Source organism: Protopterus annectens, chromosome 3.part1, assembly GCF_019279795.1.
Source record: "Protopterus annectens isolate FY-2018-M chromosome 3.part1, PAN1.0, whole genome shotgun sequence".
NCBI classification, from domain to species: Eukaryota; Metazoa; Chordata; order Ceratodontiformes; family Protopteridae; genus Protopterus; species Protopterus annectens.
This window is the reverse complement of record NC_056732.1, coordinates 1,252,284,578-1,252,306,416: the sequence shown is the minus strand read 5'-3', so window position 1 is coordinate 1,252,306,416 and position 21,839 is coordinate 1,252,284,578. Positions and strand designations below refer to the sequence as shown.

The 21,839-nt window shown below is 41.3% G+C and overlaps 1 protein-coding gene across 2 annotated transcripts in view; it reads left to right on the top strand.

Annotated features, from left to right (window-relative positions):
- Window positions 1-21,839, top strand: part of URI1 (URI1 prefoldin like chaperone) — an 844,005-nt gene that overhangs the window by 455,168 nt on the left and 366,998 nt on the right. For both annotated transcript variants that reach the window (XM_044067309.1, XM_044067310.1), the window contains one exon: window positions 14,043-14,178. In XM_044067309.1, coding sequence (XP_043923244.1) covers window positions 14,043-14,178 — 136 coding nt within the window. The remainder of the gene's footprint in view (window positions 1-14,042; window positions 14,179-21,839) is intronic.

The following is a 21,839-nucleotide window of genomic DNA, read 5'->3' as shown; positions in this document are numbered from 1 at the left end:
TGACTCAGAAGCGGTTGAATCAGGGAGAGATTCTGAGCCATACTAGGAGCTAATCACTACTAGTTCAGAGCCGTGCCTTTCGCTCTCACCGCAGCTTCCCGGGTGTTGACCAAGGTAATGGCACTGGTGCGTCTGCTAGGGATCCAAATTTTCCCCTGTCTCTACTACTGGCTTCTAACTGCTGCTTCCGAGCATCAACTGTTAATACCATCGAGAATCTTGTGCACCAGTGGTTGTGGATATTGGGGATAAAACATTTTCTCAAATGCCATTTAACACTAACACAGCAGTTAGAGTTCAAAGGATGCTACCTCAATACCAACTTGCAGATTGCTAATGTTATGCAAACCAGGGTTTTATTATTGCTCTTAAGCGGCTGTTGGGTCTACTGATTTCTATAATGATGTTTCTGCTAGCCAGGTACCATATGCAAGTACTCCAGTTGACTCTAGCAGTACAGTGGTCTCAGAACATACATTCATTACATACAAAAATTCTGCTAACCTAAATCTGCAAACAGCACATTGCCTGGCAGATTACAGCATCTTTCGTGACAGAAAGTTGCCCCTTTCACGCAAACTTTTTGGTAGCAGTGGTGACCATGGAATCCTCCCTGGGGGGGCATTTTGAATAGTGGATGGTCCAAAGTGCGTGGTTACCCATAGAGGTCAGTCAGTGTCTTGGTGATGAGGGCAGTCATCCTAGCATTGCAGGCCTTTCAAGACCTCCTTCCCAAGGGTGTAATCTCCATACACACAGACAACATGACAGTGGTACGGTCCATAAACAAGGAGAAACCCACTTCTGTTCGATGTGATGAGAAACTGAGAGAGTCCGGTCTTCACACCACTTTCTGATAGCAGTGGATGTCCTGGGTTCATCCACTGTCTTAGTTTATAGATTGAGCAGGATTATTACGATTCCTCACAAGTGGTCCACCATCCCAACTGTGGCAACATTGATCTTCCGTCACTGGGTCCAACCTTGCTGCAGCCTGTCTGCCTCTCCCCTCAGCAACAGATGCACCAGTTAATTTGCCCTAATCCCTCCACAGGGTCAATGACTGAGTGATGCTGTGGTCCGCATTTGGTCACCTGTATTCCTCTCCTCCCTTACCCCTCATCAACAAGTTTATCCAGAAAACTAGACATTGCAAAACCAGGGTGATCCTCATTGCTTGAATTAAAAAAACAAGTACCGAACCAACACAGCTGGGCAAAAACCTCTATTAAACAAAATAGAAAGTAATAAAAGTGGAGTGCTTTCGCGATAACATTATCGATTGTTTATAGTTTCATAGTATAGTACTAGGCTATCTGCCCTGGGGCATTTGAGAGCCTAGCCATAGTGATGTGGCTTTTGCCACCCCATAAAGTGGTACAAAAATGTACAGAATAAATCTAGAATACTGTGCCTCTGTCTAGTAGTGACACAGTGAAGGTCCCCTTATATAATAGAATTAGTTTACTGTGCCCCTGTCTAGCAGTGACACAGATGTGACCCCTGGGGTAAACTTACGATCTCCCATCCACTCATCAAGATTTCTCTTGAAGAGAGTCAGTGAGGGGCTCTGCCTAATACGAACTGGGATCCTGTTCCAAAGCGTGGGAAGCCTCTGGGTTATGAATCTTTAGACTAATAAACAAGTAGAAAGACATGAGTTTAAAAAGAAAGCAAAATAGTGTTATCGCGAAAGCGCTCACTTTTATTACTTTCTATTTTGTTTAATTTATTGTTGTTATTTATTTACATTTGTTGACCAGGAAAATCCAACTGGACACAGGTCCTTTTTCAACAGAAGCCCGAGGAGAAAAGCTCCACAATAAAAACAATTAATTACAAGTTACAAGAAGTATAGGTAGGTTTTGTTTAACAGTAGTTGTTGTGCCTTTTGGGTTTTCCCGGTTAGGGGTTGCCACAGCGGAACTCCGGTCTGCTAATGATTGGCAGTAGATTTTTATGTGCTGAGTTGCCAGCCCTGACGCACAACCTTCAACGAAGGCACACCCATTCACGCATGTCTCCACATAGAAGACGCTTTAGCAGAGATAAACAGTTATAGTTCAAAATGAAATTAAGTATTTAGTTAAATGGTACAACACTTATATCATTGGTGCCATAAAGACTAGCAAGTATTTTAATAGCTGAGCTAGCAGCTATTACCCTTGAATAGCAGTGGCTAAGATTACAGCTGAGATATAGGTTTACAAACAGTGTATTTGGCTGCAATCCGAGGTAGTTAGATGGGTGGAAGAAACTGATTAGAGAGGCTGGGGTACATATGTTAGAGAGGTTTGTTACAGGGGCATGCCCAGTGCTATTTTAGATGAGATTTTAGAGCAGCTTTGAAGTTAGTGCAAGATGACACAGAAGTTATAGTGTGAGGAAGGGTATTCCATAATTTTGCTATGGAGTAGGAGAAAAGAGCTCCTCCAGCAGAGTTCATGGTTCTAGTTACCTGTAATTGATTTTTGTTGCTGGGTGGTATGATACGGTTGGAGTAGATTTTGGAGGGAGGGGACTTTTAGCGGATGATGTAGTAGTTTGTGCGCGAGTGAAAGTTGGTACCATTGAAGGAGATGAGGGAGTTCTAGCCAGCCTAGTTCAGTAAGTGAGGTGCAGTGGTGGCTACGGTAGTTTGCGCCAGTGGCAAACCTTGCTATTTTGTTGTAGCAAGCTTTGAGTTTACCTATCTCACTTTGCCTTAAGTTGGTAAATATTGGAGAGGTGTAGAGTAGGGTGGAGATAAAGTGGCTGTTTGCAACTGAAATCTTAGCTGTTTTGGTGAGGGATTGCTTATTTCTTAATAAAGCTCCTAGTTTTTTGTGTACTTTTTTATGGTTAATGAGATGTGGATGTCACACTTGAGGTTGTCAATTTCAACTCCAAGTAGTTTGGTGTCTGTTGGGGGGATAATGGTGTTGTTATTGGCTTTATTATTAAATTGGTGGGTCTTTAGATTGTGTTTGGTGGGTTGGAAGATGAGGAGTTTTGTTTTGTTTGGGTTAAGTATTAATTGTGCATCTGAAAGCCAAGTTTCAACTGCGGAAAAGGCTTCCTGTGTGGTCTTGAAGTTCAGGTAGGAAGTGGGCTGAGCAGATGATGGGCTGAGCAGATGATGATGGAATCATCTGTGTACTGTACGAGAGTGGCCTGTTTGGTAGCAGAGGCTAGATTATTAGTGAATATGGAGAAGAGTAAGGGTCCAAGGATGGATCCTTAGGGGAACACCTATTGAGACAGGGAGTTGGGGGGATATATCATTATGCCAAACAATGGATTGATGGTCAGTCAGGTAGCTCTGGAACCAGTTTGTGACAGACTGAGAGAAGGATAGAGTATTGATGACAGTGATAAATAAAGGTTTTTGCCCAGCCGTGTTGGTTCGGTACTTGTTTTTTACTTCAAGTTTACAGTTTTCTTGTACTGCACCTTTCACCTGTTCCTGTGTATTTTTGCTTTTTGTGATCCTTCTTGCTGCCTTCTGGCACTAGCAAACATATTTCCCCTTCTCTGGCATCTACTATATATCCCCAGTGGATGTTGGATAATTATCCAGATCTCACTCACCAGCCCGGATTGCCTCCTCCGGAACAGATGTCCATTGAAACTAACTATTGTTTCTCCAGTTTTGACCATAGCCAGAGATGTCAGGCTTCTCACAGCAGTATCAATAGTTAAACCCTTGGTGAAACTGTTCAAAATTCTTCCAAGAACACACTTTAAATGCCAAAAAAGGTTTAATAAGCAAAGCTTTTGGTACAGTACTGATGAAGGGTGGTTAGCCCGAAAGCTTTGCTTATTAAACTTTTTGTGGCGTTTAAAGTGTGTTCTTCTCACAGCAGTAGCCAAGATCCTGTCTACCTCTCAGAAACTAATCACAAAAATGTAAACCATAACAAATGGAAGAGATTTTTTGTTTGGGCAGTTTCCAAAGGACTGGACCCTTTCTCAATTTTTTGTCAAAGGTTCCAGTTATTCCACCATCACAGTTCAAATGGCAGCTATCTCCAGCTTCCACATAGGCCATAATGATTCCTCTGTAGCATTCTTAATGATCTCAAAAGCTTTTTTGAAGGGAACCTTTCTTTTACGGCCTCCTGTCAGGGATTCAGTTCCTCGATGGGATATTACCATTATGCTAGAGGCTCTAACACCTTTTGAACCTGCAGCCACTGCAGATCTTGGGTTTCTGACCTGGAAAACCAGTTTTTAATTCTCCCTGCCTAGTTTTTCACAAGGGTATTTTTTTTATAATGCATCCTTCCTTCCCAAGGTGGCATCTGAAACTAACTTAAATCAGTCCATAAATTTACTGGTATTTTTCCTCAAGTAGTCTAACAAGGTGAATACAGGTTACATTTGTTATCCTCATAGGATGAGGCAATTTAAAAAAATCCAATCAGTTTTTATTGCCCTTTCAAAAACAAAAGGTTGTAAAATCTGTCACTAAGGTTACCTTTTCAAGATGGTTGTCGGACTGCATTTCATTTTCTATAACAAAAAGCATTTGGCTCTACTAAGCCTAAGACTCATTCCACCAGAGCAATATCTACTTCAGCAGCATTCTCCAGAAGGCTTCTTGTTGATGTTTGTGCTGTAGCGACTTGGTCCACAGTCCATACTTTTGTCCCATTATAAAGTGAATGTATAATCTATATCATGTTCTTTTGGCTCCACAATCCTTAGGAATGTCCTCCCTTGATACCACCCCGATAGAAAGCTTGGGAATCTGTCCCATGTTTTGAATTGGATGAAAATAGACAACATGTGTACTTGCTATAATAAGTCCATGTTGTCTTATTTTTGTCCAGTTCAACCTCCCTCCCTCCTTTCCTCTTCCTGAATTTGATGCACATGATTTTGGTGTGACTGACTGGTTACTTCTCAGCTCCTTGTCTGTGAACAGTCCTGTTCTGACAGTTGCATTCTCTCCCCCTCTTTATTTTTTGTTGCTGCTATTTCTGTATTTACACAATTGTAAGTCAGTTGTGTTACATGGGGCAAATTTGATGTCGGGTATTAAGGGTAGAATGAGAGAATTCTGTGTAGGGGAAGGAGTCAGAGCCCTTGAACTGGAAGAAGCTTTGGAGTTAGTGCCAGTGTTGTATCTGAAAACCCATGTGTTTTGAACAGGTTGAAAGTAAAGCAACATGGATCTATTATTATAGTTAATACATAACTTCAGTTTTTTCAAACAGTTCTGCTCTCTCCGTTGTCACCTCAAGAATTTCATAATGTTATTTTTTTTTTTTTTTTTGTCAGATCTTAAAGTAACACTGAAAATGTGCTGTGTACTCACCACCTTGGTTCTCGTTTGAACCTAACAATGTCACTGCTAGGGCCATAGTCTGCACTGACATCCCGGTAAGTCTAAGTAAACAGTTTGTTGATTCCAATTTTTGCCTTGGCTATGGCTTATGACTTGGAAGGTCATCCACTGTTTCCTCTTATGACTTACTTTTTCAAGTGGCTCTTGTTCTCCTTTGTTCACTTGGCCTTTGAACTGTGTGTAGAAGAGGTCCCTTACTGAATGCAATGTTATGGCCAACAATACCTCAATCCATTTCTTGGGTCTTTGATTGTGTAGCACAGCCCTACGTTTTGTACCCTCCTCTTTATCGGTAACTAATCTTTCCATTTTTGTTGTATCAGTATTTCTGTCTCTCTTGCTGTTTCTATGCAAGGACAAGATCATCCCTTATTGTACAGTTTTCTTTAGCCAGTGACCCAAGTTTGATTTCCTGCATTATTTACTTTTTTGACAGGTTTAATGCCTTAATAAGTTCAGGTTTAATAGATTTAACTCAGAGAAAATGAAATGTGTGCTTTCCATTCGGTCTTCAGTTCTGACCTCTCCTGGCAGCTTCCTCAAATTCTGTACTCTAAATAGTAAACCGTTTGAGCAGTTTCTGTTCTAAAAGTCATGTCATTCTCACTGCTGCTTTTGCTATCCCTCCTTCCCGCTTTAATAGTTTGACCTCCTTCAAAGTTCGTGTCACACTTTTGAGTCACTTCCATTTTAGCTAATATGCCCAGTCACTATCTGTTGACTTGTCTGCTCTTTTGGACTTCTCTAGTTCATCATCATCATCATCTTTCGGCTTTTCCCATTAGGGGTCGCCACAGCGGATCATCTCTTTCCATTTCTTCCTGTCCTCTGCATCATGCTCTTTCACACCAACCGCCTGCAAGTCCTCTCTCACCACATCCATAAACCTTATCTTAGGCCTTCCTCTTTTCCTCTTACCTGGCAGCTCCATCCTTAGCGTCCTTTTCCCAATGTACCCAGCATCCCTCCTTAGCACATGCCCAAACCAATGCAATCTCACCTCTCTTGCTTTGTCTCCAAACTGTCCAACCTGAACTGACCCTCTAATATACTGATTCCTAATCCTGTCCATCCTAGTCACACCAGCATCTTTAACTCTGCCACATCCAGCTCTGACTCTTGCCTTTTTGTCGATGCCACCGTCTCCAACCCATATAACATAGCTGGTCTCACTACCCTCTTGTAGACCTTCCCTTTCACTCTTACTGGTACCCGTCTGTCACAAATCACTCCTGACACTCTTCTCCACCCATTCCACCCTGCCTGTACTCTCTTCTTCACCTCTCTTCCACACTCACCATTACTCTGAACTGTTGATCCCAAGTACTTAAACTCATCCATCTTTACCAACTCTACTCCCTGCATCCTCACCATTCCTCTACCCTTCCTCTCATTTACGCACACATATTCTGTTTTAGCCCTGCTAACCTTCATTCCTCTCCTCTCTAAAGCACATCTCCACCTCTCCAGGGTCTCCTCAACCTGGTCCCTACTCTCACTACATATCACAATGTCATCTGCAAACATCGTAGTCCACGGGGCCTCCTGTCTGATCTCATCTGTCAACCTGTCCATCACCACTGCAAATAAGAAAGGGCTCAGAGCTGATCCTTGATGTAATCCCACCTCCACCTTAAATGTATCTGTCACTCCCACCGCAGTCCTCACCAATGTCACAGTACCCTCATACATATCCTGTACCACTCTTACACACTTCTCTGCCACTCCCGACTTCCTCATACAATACCACAACTCCTCTATAGGCACCCTGTCATATGCTTTCTCTAAGTCCACAAAGACACAATGCAACTCCTTCTGATCTTCTCTGTATATCTCCAACAACACTCTCAGAGCAAATATTGCATCTGTAGTGCTCTTTCCTGGCATGAAACCATACTGCTGATCACTAATCATCACCTCCCTTCTTAACCTAACTTCCATTACTCTTTCCCACAACTGCTAATCATCACCTCCCTTCTTAACCTAGCTTCCACTACTCTTTCCCACAACTTCAAGCTGTGACTGATCAATTTTATTCCTGTGTAGTTACTGCAGCTCTGCATGCTGTATGCATTTTTACTATGCAGTATCTCACCTGGTACTTTCACCCACTTTGTTTTTATGAAACATCCATTTCCTTCATTGTGTGATCATGGTAAGTGTGCCGTTGATGTATCCTGCAGTATGCTGTTATTTTGTACAGCAAAAGTGATGCTTTTTCTTTTTACATTTCTAATTTTGTGCAACACTTGTGAGGCCACTTTTGAAAATCAGATTCCAGCTAATGAATATTTCTTTTAAAGTGGAAGGTGCATTCTGGTTGACTGATAGGCACTTTGTTGTTAACTTTGCTGATGGCAGTGACCTAGTGTTAATGAGCATCCCCCAGCTACAGGCCTTTGTTTGTATATGTGTTTGTGTGTAGTGGTAGTTGTGGCAGTGCTTAGATTCAGCAACCAGCAGCCAGTTCTACATTCTTTGTGAGATGGGGGTGGTTTATATTGTAAAACTCTACTGTCCCAATGTAACTGTTGTTCTGTAGCTTATCCTGCTGGATCATGAGCCAGAACTGAGCTTGTACTTGGGCTCAAGCCAGCTCTGGCTTGCCCACCTCTTCTGACAGCTAAGGATATAATGGAAGTATAGAACCCTTTGTAATCCTAACCCCTAAAGTAATTAATTTTATGTCTCCTTAAATATGGGTATTGCAGAACCAGTTCATGGTTGAGAACCTTAAGTTTGTTGATACAGCCTTTGTTTTATCCTCATTTATTTTATATGCTGGAAAAAAACTTTAAACTGTTTCAGGTTATTCCACAATGCTGAAGTACATCCTTTTCTGATTTTATCAAGTAGAAAATATTTGCAAATAAAGCTAATTTATATTTAGTACCACACCAGTTAAACAATTACATTTTTAAATTCCATATTTTATTGATAGTAATTCTGTATATAAGGCAAATAAAGGGGACGATGGCACACTTGACTGGTTCCTCTTTTCAAGCCCAATTTGTTAGAGAGAGGTCATCCCACCTTGATTCTTGCCTCTTCGTGTGTCCTCCTAATTAATAGCCGCGGGGTGCAGTGGTTAGCGTTGTCGCCTCACAGCAAGAGGTTCTCCCATTCATTTCTCAGCTGGAGTGCCTTTGTGGAGTCTGCATGTCCTCCCTGCAGTCGAGTTACGTTAAAAACATGCAGGTAGGTGCGTGTGTGCATGGGCGTGCCTTCGATGAAGGTTGGGCGTCGGGCTGGCAACTCGGCACCGTAAAAATCCACTGCCAATCATGAGTGGACCGGAGTTCTGCTGTGGTGACCCCTAACCAGGAAAAGCCAGAAAAAGAAGACTCTTATCAGGAAATGCAAATGCCACCATTGTCCTAATCATAAAATCCAGATAGCTATATCGGATGCCTTCTGTGTATCAAGACACACCAACAGCAATGGTATCATCTTGCACTCTGCTTCCCTTTGAATCCTCATTGTTCTGTTAATTTTGGCAAAATGTTTTCCCTCCCCTCCGCAAAACCACAGTAATCCATAGGTATCAGTTTTGGCAACACCTTAGCCATTCTTGTAGGTAGTGTAGGCATACATGCTGTCTAGTCATGGTTCAGAATTGAAACTGGTCTATATGAAGTTGGATTTGAAAGGTCTTTGCCCTCTTTGAGTAGTGCAACCATCTCGGCTTTCTTCCAAGGTGATGGCACTGCTCCGTTTTTAAATTTATTGTTAAACCTCCCAGGTAGTTTTCACTTTTTTTACCTCCAAATTGCCACAGGAATACAATCTTTTCCCTAAGACTTGCCTGTTGATTATGCATCACCATTTTTCTCTCTCCATCTCTGCTGTTTAATTAAGCCTCATCCTTATCTTTCTCTAACTTTGACATATACAAGTCTTTGAGAAATGTTTTAATTTATCTTTCCTTGGTTCCCCTATTCCTGTGCTCTGTACAGATTTTCATAGAATTTCTGAAATGCCTCCAATAACTTTTTAAGTTCTGTGGTTATTTTTCTCGTCCTGGGTTCTCTTAACTTGACAACAGTCATTGCTGTTTTCTGTTGCTGTGCTAATAGGTTTTGTGTTGTGGGGTTGTAAGCATTTTTAACTGCACCTTTCTGTACTTCTGTATGTTATCCAAGTACTGTTTTCCCCTTTACTACTCTACAGTTTTTGTTCTGTAAGATTCCTCTACATCTGCAATGCTTTAACCTTTGATAATCCCTTTAAATTCCTATCACTAATCTTCCATATCTTTCCCTGTAATTTTCCCCATATTTTTAAAATTTCTGTTCATTTTACCCACTCCTTCACTATCCTTTCTGAAGTTTGTACCAGGGAAACTCTTGAATTGTTTTCATAAAATTCTCTCTGGTTTATCTGTAAGTGACTATCCAATTTTCATGACCGTCAATGACTTTTGATTCTTATGAGTAGATGGATAGAGGTTGGTTCAGATACTTCTGTCAACTGGCCTAATAGCAGAAAAGCTTAGAAAAGTAAGTGTATACTCCTTCTCTATGGGCTACTGCAAGAAAATTAGAATCCTTTATCACTTCTATATTAACTATTTTGGGCTGTGCTAGAAATTGTAACTCTGGCTTTAGTTATTTTGTATAATGCTACATTTAGGACCCATTTCTTATTTTCATTGTGGTACTAATTCTTTATCTTTGGGGATTCTTGAAAGTTTGTAAAGCCTTTTTTAAAAGATGTATGTCTCTCATCTGTCTTCCCATCAAGTAATCCTATACCACTTTGGGATTTTTAGGGTGTATTGAAAAGTCAAACACCCTCCATTTGGAAGAGATGCCACAGTAGAGATGAAATAGCTAGCATAGAGATTTTTCTAAGATATGTAGCATTTCTGCCACAGGCATCTGAATTACTGTCCCAGTCTTTAAATTCTTGTTTCATAAAGGTAGTGTATGTGCATACTAACTCAGGCTTGTGCCCAAGGATAGCTACTGAATCCAAAATGAACCAGTTTAATATGCCATTCTTTCCAGTTTGCCCGAGGAAGAGTGATTTGCAGTGTTATATGAATGTTCACTGGAAGCATAAATCTGGACAGAACAGTTTCTGTCAAAGTACTGCACTGATTAATCTCATTTTCTAAAAGGAAGTTAAGTTACAAAATTTGTTGAATACATTGTCTGGCTAATTGTGAGACTGTGCATCAAAAGTGCTGTCAGCCTTTGCCATTACTGAGTGCTCACTCAAATACAGTAGTAAATTCTATTTAAGCCTTTTGCATCCTTGGCTATTTCTGTAGCTGCTACATGTGGGCTTCACTGTGGTAGCTGGATGTGACTGCCAGACATATATCTTCTTAAAGGTTACTGTTATAGGGACCGGTATGTCTCGCAGAGGATACTGCTGCTCTGGAACAGACTCCTCATCCATGTCCATATTCAAACACAACTTGTCTGTATGGATGGGAAACAAAAATTTATCTCAAGACTGCTCCCTGGACTACTTATGGACAAAGGCAGCTCCTAAATGCTTTATCCCTTGCATGGGTCCCCTCATATTACCTAGGGTATGATCCGAGATGCTCTCACGAGATGCAATTATTTGACCATGGGATGGGTAACACCAGTGGAATACCAAATGGCTAGACTTAAAATGGTATACAGGGGCAGTAAGCCTGGTACTTATGAACGCATTATGGGTTGGTATCAATGACCTTCACCACAGAATCAACTTTGGGAGTCTGTTGTCAGTTATTGGGGATGGAACTCCTCAACCCAAATGCAGAAGTGTAACTATGTAGCATAACGCTATGTCCATCAGGTCTGTTGTTTACTTGCTTAATATACCTACCCCACCGTACTTTTATTGGGGTTTATATCAGAACATCGAAGGCTGATAAGTCTGAAGCTCACAAATTCGAACTTCAAACATCGAATTGCAAAAACATCGAACCGCAGAACGGATATTGCCATAGAGTGCGGGAAGGGAAGATTTCACTTTACTGCACTATAGTGCTATTTCGGAGTTGGTATATTTAAGCAGCGCGGTGTGCACAAAGCATTTTTTTTTTTTTGGGGTAGTTAGTATTTTTTTTTTTTGTGTGTGTACGTTTGGTCAGCTTTTGAGGTTTGATGCTTTGGAACAAAATTCCAAATTATATCAGGCAAAGCCTCTCACTAACACTCTTCAAGAGAAACCTTGACTGGATGGGTAACAGAAAGTACACCCCGGGATCACTTCATTGGCTCTGCTTGACAGAGGATCAGTTAATTAATCAATGGGGCGGCGAAAGCCGACACACTTTGGATAGGCTTGTAAATGCCCTCTGGCAGATAGCCTAATACCTACCTGTGAACCTATAAAAGTTATGGAGAGGAGTAGTAAATGATAGGTTACCTAATGTTGTAAGACACTGGTGAATATCTTGGTGGGGAATTTACATTTGTTAACGTGTATGTACAACCCACTTGTATGTCTGTATAATGGCATCTCAGGAAATTAGCTGCTTCAGTTATATATATGATGGCTTCTACCCCCAAGCTCTTTCAGTGTATTTAATAAGATGAGTGTTTGTGCTGGGATTGGGATCCATCAAACCAGTGAAATGTACAGTCGATGAAAATGGGAAGTAAAATAAATTCTTGGTACATCTCATCAGGCTTTTTTTGTTAAGACCAATAACACGAGATAGAGTCTACAAACAGTCTAAAATGTATGGGAATATACTACATGGTAAGCAAGCTTCCCGGCATTCCCTAACTTAATATAAGAAAGTCTGAGTTTGCATAGCGCTGTGTTATAAGGTCTGTTTCTTTTTCAAGCTGTAGTCACTAAATTAGTCTTTCAATATCAGGTCTTGATGAAATGGGAGCCAGTGAATTAAATACTGAACAAAACAAGAAGATAATGGTAAAATGGAGTGATCATAGGTTTAGTGACCTCCTGCTGCTTTGTCGTATTCTACAGGAGCATGTACCAGTATCACGTGCTTCTAGATCATAAAGTGCATTGAGAGACCACAGCAGTTTCCCGAAGTTCGGTGGTTGCACTGTTGGCTGGATTTCTAAATTTGTAAGAGTAAAGAATGTACTACTTATTTTGCTCTTCGAGGACATGTGTACAGTTTAGTAAGGGTGTACTGTAGTGCCTAGTGACAAAACATAACCACGTGTTTTAATTTTTAGGATGCATTGCATTTTTATTCTCTTTGGTCCACATATCCTCCTTTTGTGGTTGTGTGGAGATTTTTTTACCTAGTTTATAATTGTGGTCCCTTGTGGTCACTTTCTCACATTTTTATTTCAAACAGTTAACTGAACTTTCTTTTATCTGCTGATAATTATAATTTGGAATATCGTTAGTCTTACCTGTGTAGTATTTTATTCATCAGACATGTACATTCTGAATATTCAGTATTGATACTCTGCTTTGTAAGCTTCACTTTTGGCAGGACTGATCTGACCTATAAAATTAAAGATGTTTGTGTTATGATTTAACCAATGAACAGACAAAGCAATTCCTGTGGAAATGGTAGGAAAAAAGTGTCGCAGCAACCTTCAAAGTAGATAAAAAGTTGATTTTTTACAATAATCCAAACCAGTAGTCCTTGACTTGAACACATTCTGGCAAGCCTCACCATCTGCCCTTTTACAATATTTCTCTTTGTGTAACCTGGGTGACTACTGTTATATTCCAGATAGTCAATTCGAGAAAGTTGGTTTCCTGTATACACTGGATGTGAAACCTTTTTTGTCCCTGTCCAAAGCAACAGTTGCATCCAAATAATTAATGGAATCCTTACTGAGAGTACTAGTAAATTTAAAATAATTACATACTCTGTTAATATAATCAAAAAATTCCATAACTTCCCCATCTTTCTTCCACAAAATAAATATGTCATCCAGGAAGCGGAGGTAGGTCCACCATTGATCTGGGAATTTACTATTAAAATATGTTCTTTTTCCCATCTGTACATTACTAAACTTGCAAAAAGGGGGCCACAACTAATACACATGGCCACCCCTTTAGTCTGTTTAAAAAATTCACCCTCAAGTGTGAAGAAATTATTTTTTAAAATAATGTCCATGAGGTTATGATTTAAGGATCTGTGTATATTAATTGTAACGGTGAAAATATAATTTAGGTATATGTTTGAATCATTATTGAATTGCATAGCTGCAATAAATCTTTGTCCAAGTTGTAGCTGCATACATATATATAGTTGTATGTATATATTTAATATTTAGAAACACTGATAATTGATGTATATGGTGAGCCTTTCGTTATTCAAGTAACATTGTAAGATTACTGGCAGAAGCTGCAGTGTACTACTTTGATGACATAACTTGGAAATGAGCTCAGCACTGTAGTAATGCTCCTGTCATTCAGCTGAATAGTAAATACTTAAAAAATAGACTGAATTAGTTGTAAGTTCATTTAATGCAGTTTTATTCATTTTTTGATTGGTTGAAGGCCACTTTTAAGTGCTTTGCTTAGAGTTGTGTATATGCAGTTGGACACAGAGAATCAAAACCAGAGGTACATGATGAAACTGACTAATAGAATGTAGACCCAGGTCCCCATGCTATACTTTGAAGTTATAGACCAAGTGGTATAATTTCTGTATACTTACATGTTAAAAAGTGGTGCAGTGAGATAGTTTTGTAATGTAACTAGATATGCTTGCAGATCTTTCTGATAATTTTCTGATTTGTGTATTATGTGCCTTTGACAGGTACCATTTGGTCCTCTTGCTTTCATGCCAGGAAAGCTTGTCCACACTAATGAGGTTACTGTTTTGCTGGGAGACAACTGGTTTGCCAAATGCTCTGCAAAGCAGGCCGTTGACATAGCGAAGCGCAGAAAGACACGTAAGTTATGCTAGTATATAGGCTGCAGTTAAGTATGCTATTTTTAAAGCACATCTTGCTGTGTAATAGCTTGTAGCAGCCTGTATTATATTCAGTAGTTCAAAGCAGTTGTGAAGTATGTGCTGTATTTCACAATCCCTTTAAATATGTATTTCTCTTTTGCCTTGTATTCTGGGGTGTAGCACCACAGTGCTGTTGCTGGTTCAGTAGACTGGTATACTTTAACCTAAGAATTACAGAAACCTTATTTCTTGCTTGGTCTTCAGGGGAACTTAAAAGTTGGGTGGTGGTCGAGTATTCAGCATGAAAGTTTTTGTTGCTCTGTTTTATTCTTTCAAAGCATAATTGTTTACTTGTTTGACTGGGAGACATTTTTAAAGTAAAATTAGTTACACAGGATGTTCTTCATGTTTCACTGTTGCAGTCATCAGATTTGGGTTATCTGCCTGCAGGTAGCCGTCAGCCGGCCTGAATATCAGTGTCTTGGGATTTTTGCGTCAGATGCCATCGCTTCTTCCATGACTTCAGGTTGTCAGGGTATAAAACATGCAGCCGACGCCATTACATCAGTCTTTCTTGCCATGTGGTGCCTGAAGCAGAAACCGTTTACAAGTGCCAGTCGGCTAACTCGTGAAATTTTCGTTTTCGAGTTTCAGACCTGAAGTCTTCTAAAAGATAAGTACCCCGTTGGGGATCCTTTTTTCTTGCTCTAACCGATGTCAGGAAAAATTAATAATTGTCTTGCCTGTGGAAAGCAAATACCTCATAGAGATTTTCATTCTTAACTGCGTCACCTGTTTAGGCCCAGACCACGACATCCCTCACTGTCGGTTTTGTGCCTTGTTCAATGCCTGAACTGTCCGTCGTTGGGCTATTTTTGTAGCTAAATACTTTCACTCTCGATCTCTGTACTCCGAAATGGCGTCAGTAAGCCATCAGACTACCTATCTTTTGAAAAAAACGAGAAGGATAAAGACAGAGACAGACCACATAGGTCCAAAACTGCCGACAATGCTACCGTTAAGCTAGTTGCCAGTCCGCCGGTACTCAGTGAGGCGCTTTCGCAGCCCTGATACCCACTTTTACAGATATGCAGGCCTCTACTGAGACCCATTCGGAGTCCGGTATGCCGCGAGATGCTTCTCCAACTATGGAACCTGCGGATGTTTCTACCTTGGATGGGTCTGAGCCACTGTGGAGGCACTGGCATCTGAGGGTATTCAGGCATACCGATTTTCATATTAAACTGATGACTTCGTTTCAAGCCAAAAATACCGAATTTATCAGGCCTAAAGTTCGCACTACGCCTAGGAAACCGACGACCAAAGCGCATTCTCAGGCCCACGGGTCTCAAAAACAAATGATTAGAATAGCTGAAGACCTTATTACCTTAATTAGGAGAAGCCAGTCTTCCCCCTCAAAGAGACCTAGAACTGATTTTCCATCTGATTCTTCTGATCAGGAAGCTGATATCTGTGTTCCTTATGACTACCGGGACATACCCTTATCTACCTATGAGGATTTTGATGCACAGGATTCCATTCCATCTGCATCCCCTCCAGAAGATTTTTCTTTTGGTGAAACCCTGCATACCCTTAGGGAGCATTTCCGCTGGGAAAGCCAGGACTGCTCCCAGTCCAAAAAGAGACTCAGGGAATTTTTAAACCTGCCTCAGCACAGGCCTCTAGCTATCCCTCCTGTTCTGGATATTGTAGATGATGTCGTCTTGGAATCCAGCCTTACTCTGGATACTTTGCACCCAGCTCCCAGGAAACCTGATAGGTACTATAGAGTACCTGACTCTCTCAAATTCCTTTTCAAGAATCCTACTGCGGATCCAGAAACCATTTCTCAAGGACCAAAAGGCATTAAAGCTACTACTGCCAAGACTCCTACCCCTACTGACAGGGATTCTAGGACTTTAGATAGATGGGGTACGAAGGTATACACCTCTGCTACTCTGGCCATTAAAGCTTTAAATTGCTAGTTTCATATGTTAAAGTATCAGCAGCATATTATGGGGCTAATTAAACAAAAAACAATGTTAATTCCTGACTGTGCAGAACAGAAAGATTTACAAGAGTTAATGCATTCTGCTGACCAGGTTGGTAAACATACTTTGCAGTGTGGTTTTGATGCTGTAGAAGCATCTTGTAGGGCTGCTGTCACTGGGTCTGTTCTTAGAAGGCATGCTTGGCTTAGGGAACAAAACTTGCCGGATCATGTCAAAGCAAAATTAGTGGATGCACCTTAAACCAAGAGCACTTTTTTGGCAGTAAACAGAAGAAGTTCTCAAAAGGATGGAGGAGAATGCTAAATCTATGCAAACTGTTAAAGATTTCTTAGAAGTAGAGTCACCTAGATTCAGTAGACATTCCCCTTCAAAGACCTGGTCCTTTCCAGTCCCTTCCAGGCCTTCTCAGTCCAAACCCAGGGGCAGCAGACCCCAAAGACTTAAGTCTCCAGTTATGCACAGCTCTAAGCAGTGGGGTGCGCCCACGTCCAAAACAGGGAGTAGTAAGCCAAACTCCTATGGTAAACTTTCACAATGACTTATCCTTAACTCCCCCAAGCCTTGCTCAAGTACTCGCCCTGCATGCAAAAAATTGGGAATACATTACCCAAGACAAATGGGTTTTAAACATTGTCTCCCCAGGATACAGATTCCACTTCCACTCACTACCAACCTTAAGTGGATGACCAGACCTCCCCCCAAACCAGTAGGCGGAGGCCCAAAAACAAGTACTTTCTCTCCTCAGCATCAAGACTATTCAACCTGTCCCAGCAGAACAAAGTTCTAGTTCCCAGAAAAGAAAACTCCTGGTATCCTATCCTGGATTTATCTGTCCTCAACACCTTTTCTGGTGGTTCTAAAATTCAAAATGCTAACTCTCCAATAGCTGCTTCCCATGTTAGCCACGGATGCCTGGCTGGCAACCCTGGACTTAAAAGAAGCTTACCTGCACATCCCCATAAGGGAATCTTGCAGGAAATACCTTCGCTTTAGGGCAGGCTCTATGCACTATCAGTTCTCTGCACTTCCCTTTGGCTTATCTACTGCACCCAGGGTGTTCACAAAGTGCCTAGCTCCAGCCATTGCTTTTTGCAGGCAGAGAAGTATTCAGATTTACCCATACTTGGACGATTGCCTGATTCAGGCAGAAAGTCGGGACTTGCTACTCTAGCACCTGGCATTTTTAAAGAGACTTCTAACTTCACTGGTGTACACCATCAACAAAAAGAAATCACACCTAGTACCCTGCCAGCAGATTGTATTGAACACTGCTTCCCAGATGGCATTCCTCACTCCAGAGAAACAAATTTATTTGACAATTTACTTCAAACTTCTGGCCACAAAAACCCAGCTATCTGTAAGGTAAATACTACAAGATCTGGGGTTCATAGCCTCTTGCATTCTGTTAATTCCATATGCAAGACTGCATATATGGAAACTTCAATGGTATCTAAAAAGTCTATGGTGTCAACATTCTCAGGACCTGGAAACAATAATTCCTATCATTCCGTGTCTGGCCAGAGTTCCTTTGGTGGGCAGAGGCTTGCAACCACAACAAGGGACTCCATTTCACTCTACCCCTTACCACCCAAACCCTAACATCAGACACATCAGACTGTGCATGGGGGGCTCACATGGCAGGGCATTGCATTCAGGGCAAATGGAACCCAAAGCAGATGCACCTGTATATCAATCAAAAAGAAATGTTAGCTGTACAGAATGCTCTGACAGCCTTCAAAGGCCTTATTCTTCCAGGACAACTGTTGATAAAGACAGACAACACCACAGTTATGTGGTACATAAACAAGCAGGGGGAACATATTCCTACCCACTCTAAAGACTAACCATGGCTCTGTGGAACACAGCCTTGAGCACCCAAGTGCACCTACAAGCTCAATTCCTGCCAGGCAAACTAAATTCACTGGCAGACGACTTAAGCAGAAAAATCATAGACCCACACGAATGGAAACTGGAACCCAAAATATTCAAGCTTTTGGGAAAGAGATGGGGGACACCAAAGGTGGACCTGTTTGCTTTCCCTCAGAACTATCAAGTGAACAAATACTGCACCAGGACTCCCCACAGCCAATCTTGGAAGGTGGATGCCCTGTTCTTTTCTTGGGAAAGCCTCACAGTCTATGCCTTTCCCCCTCTGCCTCTCCTCTGATAGGTTCTAAAGATCAAACAGAGCAAGCTAAGGACAATCCTGATTGCACCAGACTAGCCATGCCAGCACTGGTATCCTCTTTTGCGCAGTCTGATAGTGTTACAACCATGGCACCTGCCTCAGACCCCTTCCCTGCTGTCCCAGCAGGGGGCCAAATTCTGCACCCTCAGCTTCAGACCCTGAACCTTGCAGCCTGGCTAATCCCCTGAACTCACCTCTAGCAGCCCTCAGTAAGCAGGTGCTGGATGTCATTCTCAAGGCAAGGAGGCCTATTACTAGAAAATCATATTCAGAAAAGTGGAAAAGATACTGTTCCTGGAGCCAGTCTCAAGGGATGGGCACAACTGTGCCCAGCTTACCTCATATACTGGATTACTTAACAGAAATGCTCCACAAGGGCCTATCCTTCTCTTCAATTAAGATTCATGTCTCTGCCATCTCAGCTCATTATAATAGTGAACCACACCCCTCTTCTCTCATCCTGTGGTAAAACTGTTCCTTAGAGGGGCCAAAAATTTAAGACCCCCCCACGAGAGCTCCCACTCCAGCCTGGGACCTTAACTTTGTATTGGAAAAGCTTACAATTCCCCCTTTTGAGCCGGCTGCTACAGCAGAGTTGAAATTCCTCTCATGGAAAACAGCTTATCATCTAGCCATCACTTCAGCAAGGAAAGTGTCTGAACTGCAGGCCCATATGGCAGTGGAATCCTTCATTATCTTCCATGCAGACAGGGTTTCCCTCAGGACTAACCCATCTTTTATGCCCAAGGTGGTGTCTAGTGTGGCTTTAAACCAGTCCATTCATTTGCCTACTTTTTTCCCTAATTCTCAAAATAAAGGGGAAAGGATGCTGCATTCTCTAGATGTGCACAGACAGCTTAGATTCTATTTGGACAAAACTAAGCGCCTCAGAAAATCTGACCAACTGCTTGTCAGCTTTGCTGCAGGGGCAGAGGGGAAGGCCATTTCAAAGCAAACCATATCTAAATGGATAGCACACTGCATCCTTTTCTGCTACAAGCACCATGGAAAACCTACCCCACAGTGGATAAGAACACATTCCACTAGGGCTACTACTACCTCTACTGCATTTCTCAGAGGAGTCCCAACCAGGGACATCCTGGAAGCTGCAACCTGGAGCTCTGTATACTTTCACCAAGCATTGCCACTTGCCTGTCTTTTCTAAATAAAGAGCTGGATTTGCCACAGCAGTCTTACAAGGCCTAATTGCTAGTCCTAATCCTTAATCTACCTCCACCCTTCCTTAGCTTTGGGAATCAACCCAAATGTGATGACTGCAACAGTGAAACATGAAGAACATAGTACAGTTGTGTACACTTACCATAAATGTAGATGTTCGAGTGTATTCGCTGTTGCAGTCCTGGTTAGCCTCTCTCCAGCCCCGATTGTCTTTGCTTTCACCTATCCTTTTTGGTTTGGCGTATCTTATTGTATGTGTATTTGCTTTTTGCTGGGGGTGTTCCACACTATGTAATTGCTTCCTATTTTGGGGGCACTTGACATCTGGGGCAAGAAAAATTGATGCAATGGCATCGGCTGCATGTTTTATACCCGACGACCTGACGTCATGGAAGAAGTGACGGCATCCGACGCAAAAATCCCAAGACTCTGGTATTCAGGCAGGCAGGCTGAGGGCTATCTGCAGGCAGATAACTCATATGTGATGACTGCAACAGTGAATACACTCGAACATCTACATTTATGGTAAGTGTACACAACTGTACTTTATGCATCATAAAACTGCAAGTTGTAGAAATGTGATCTGTGTTCCATGATGTTTTTACACATTAACAGTACAGTTTCCCAGAGTTCACAAACCTTTGTCAGTCAGGTGCCATTCTGATGCCTAAGGTACATTTCTGAAGTTCCCTTGCAGGGGTGGCATTGCAAAACATAATGTGTGTGTGTGTGTGTGTGTGTGTGTGTGTGTGTGTGTGTGTGTGTGTATATATAAATTAATATGAACTGACCTCTAATCTATCTTTGTTGTCCTGTTGAGTCATGCAGAATTTACACTAAAATATGATTTCTAAGGTAAGCTGTTCACTTATGACAACTGATGACATTCTAGTTTAAGTAGTCATGCTTTAGTAACATTATGAGAATGTAATTTCCATTAGCAAGTTATTAGTATACCAGCAGCATTTTAATTGTTACATATCGCACTTTGCTACTTGACTTTATCATTCTTTCTCATTTGGCAATTTATTTTCTGAATGTGGCTGGCACTACAGATTACTTCTGTCCCATAACCCATTTTTACTGTTTTTGTATATTAAAATTACTTTGTGTGTATTAATTGCATGTGTATGGCTTGTCTTACTTCATATTTTAATTGTAAAATGTAGAACTCAGAATTAGTGTAGCCCAATTTTCAAAATACTGCAAGATTTTCAGTTATAAAAGAAGGCGTTTTATGTATGAATTATTTTTTTCTTTGGTTGACCAGTTTAGTCTTAGTAGGTCACTAATTTGTTGTTCTCCCAATATCATCAGACCTTCACTCACACTCTGAGATACCAGATGCGAAGTTGTTCAGTCTCGCCGTTCATTCTTTACTGATGGGTTTGGTATGGCCGTTTGCAAAGCTCGAGGTTTACCAGTAGCTCGAGACCAAGCCCCTTATCCCATGATGCACTGGGAATGACCTCAGATCTAGTTTGCCGTGGCACTGATCAGAGGTTCCAGTTTTGCTTGAGCCAGTATTTCGTCAAAAAAGCATGTTTTTGTTGCAAGTTATTTCAAATTTTTCTATTGTACCACAGAATAGTTGTTGGAGTAGTTTTGTGTAGCTTCTTAAAAGCTCCCCTTTTCCTGCGTGTGTTATTTAGCATAGTTTTAGAATAGTTTAGTGGCCTCGTGTTTTGGCCTAGTTAATTCTCTTGCATTTCATTCTTATATAGATCTATACATTTAGCTTAGCGTTGGCCTTTGTTTTTGGGCCATTGTTTATAGTGTGTGTGTTATCTTACATTACAGCATAGTTGCAATTTTGGCTGTTTCTAGGCATTGTGTGGTGTTTTTTGAGCCTAGGTGTGGTTCTTTGATACTTTATATATTGTCTTTTTTCTTAGGCTTATTGTGTGCTTGGTTCTGTGTTAAGCCTAAGGCATTTTGATTGTTGGATATGTTTGAGGACAAGGATAAGCACCCAAAGTCTGGATTTAAAAAGTGTCCAGACTGTTTGCTAAAGATGTCTGTAACTGATGGCCATGTAACGTGCATCTTCTGCTTAGGGGCTGCCCATTTGCAAGAGTCTTGCAGTGTTTGCCACTCTTTTTCCTCTAGGGTTTTACTGGAGAGGAAAAGAAAGTTAGTTGACAGAGGCTTGCTGAAGCATCCGTTTCATGAAGCATTGAGTGACCAGGATGGGGTCAGCAAGTCCTCAAAGTCCTCTAAGTCCTCAGGGGACTCTTAAGGAATCCAAACTGTCCAAGAAGTCTAAGAAATTGGAAGATC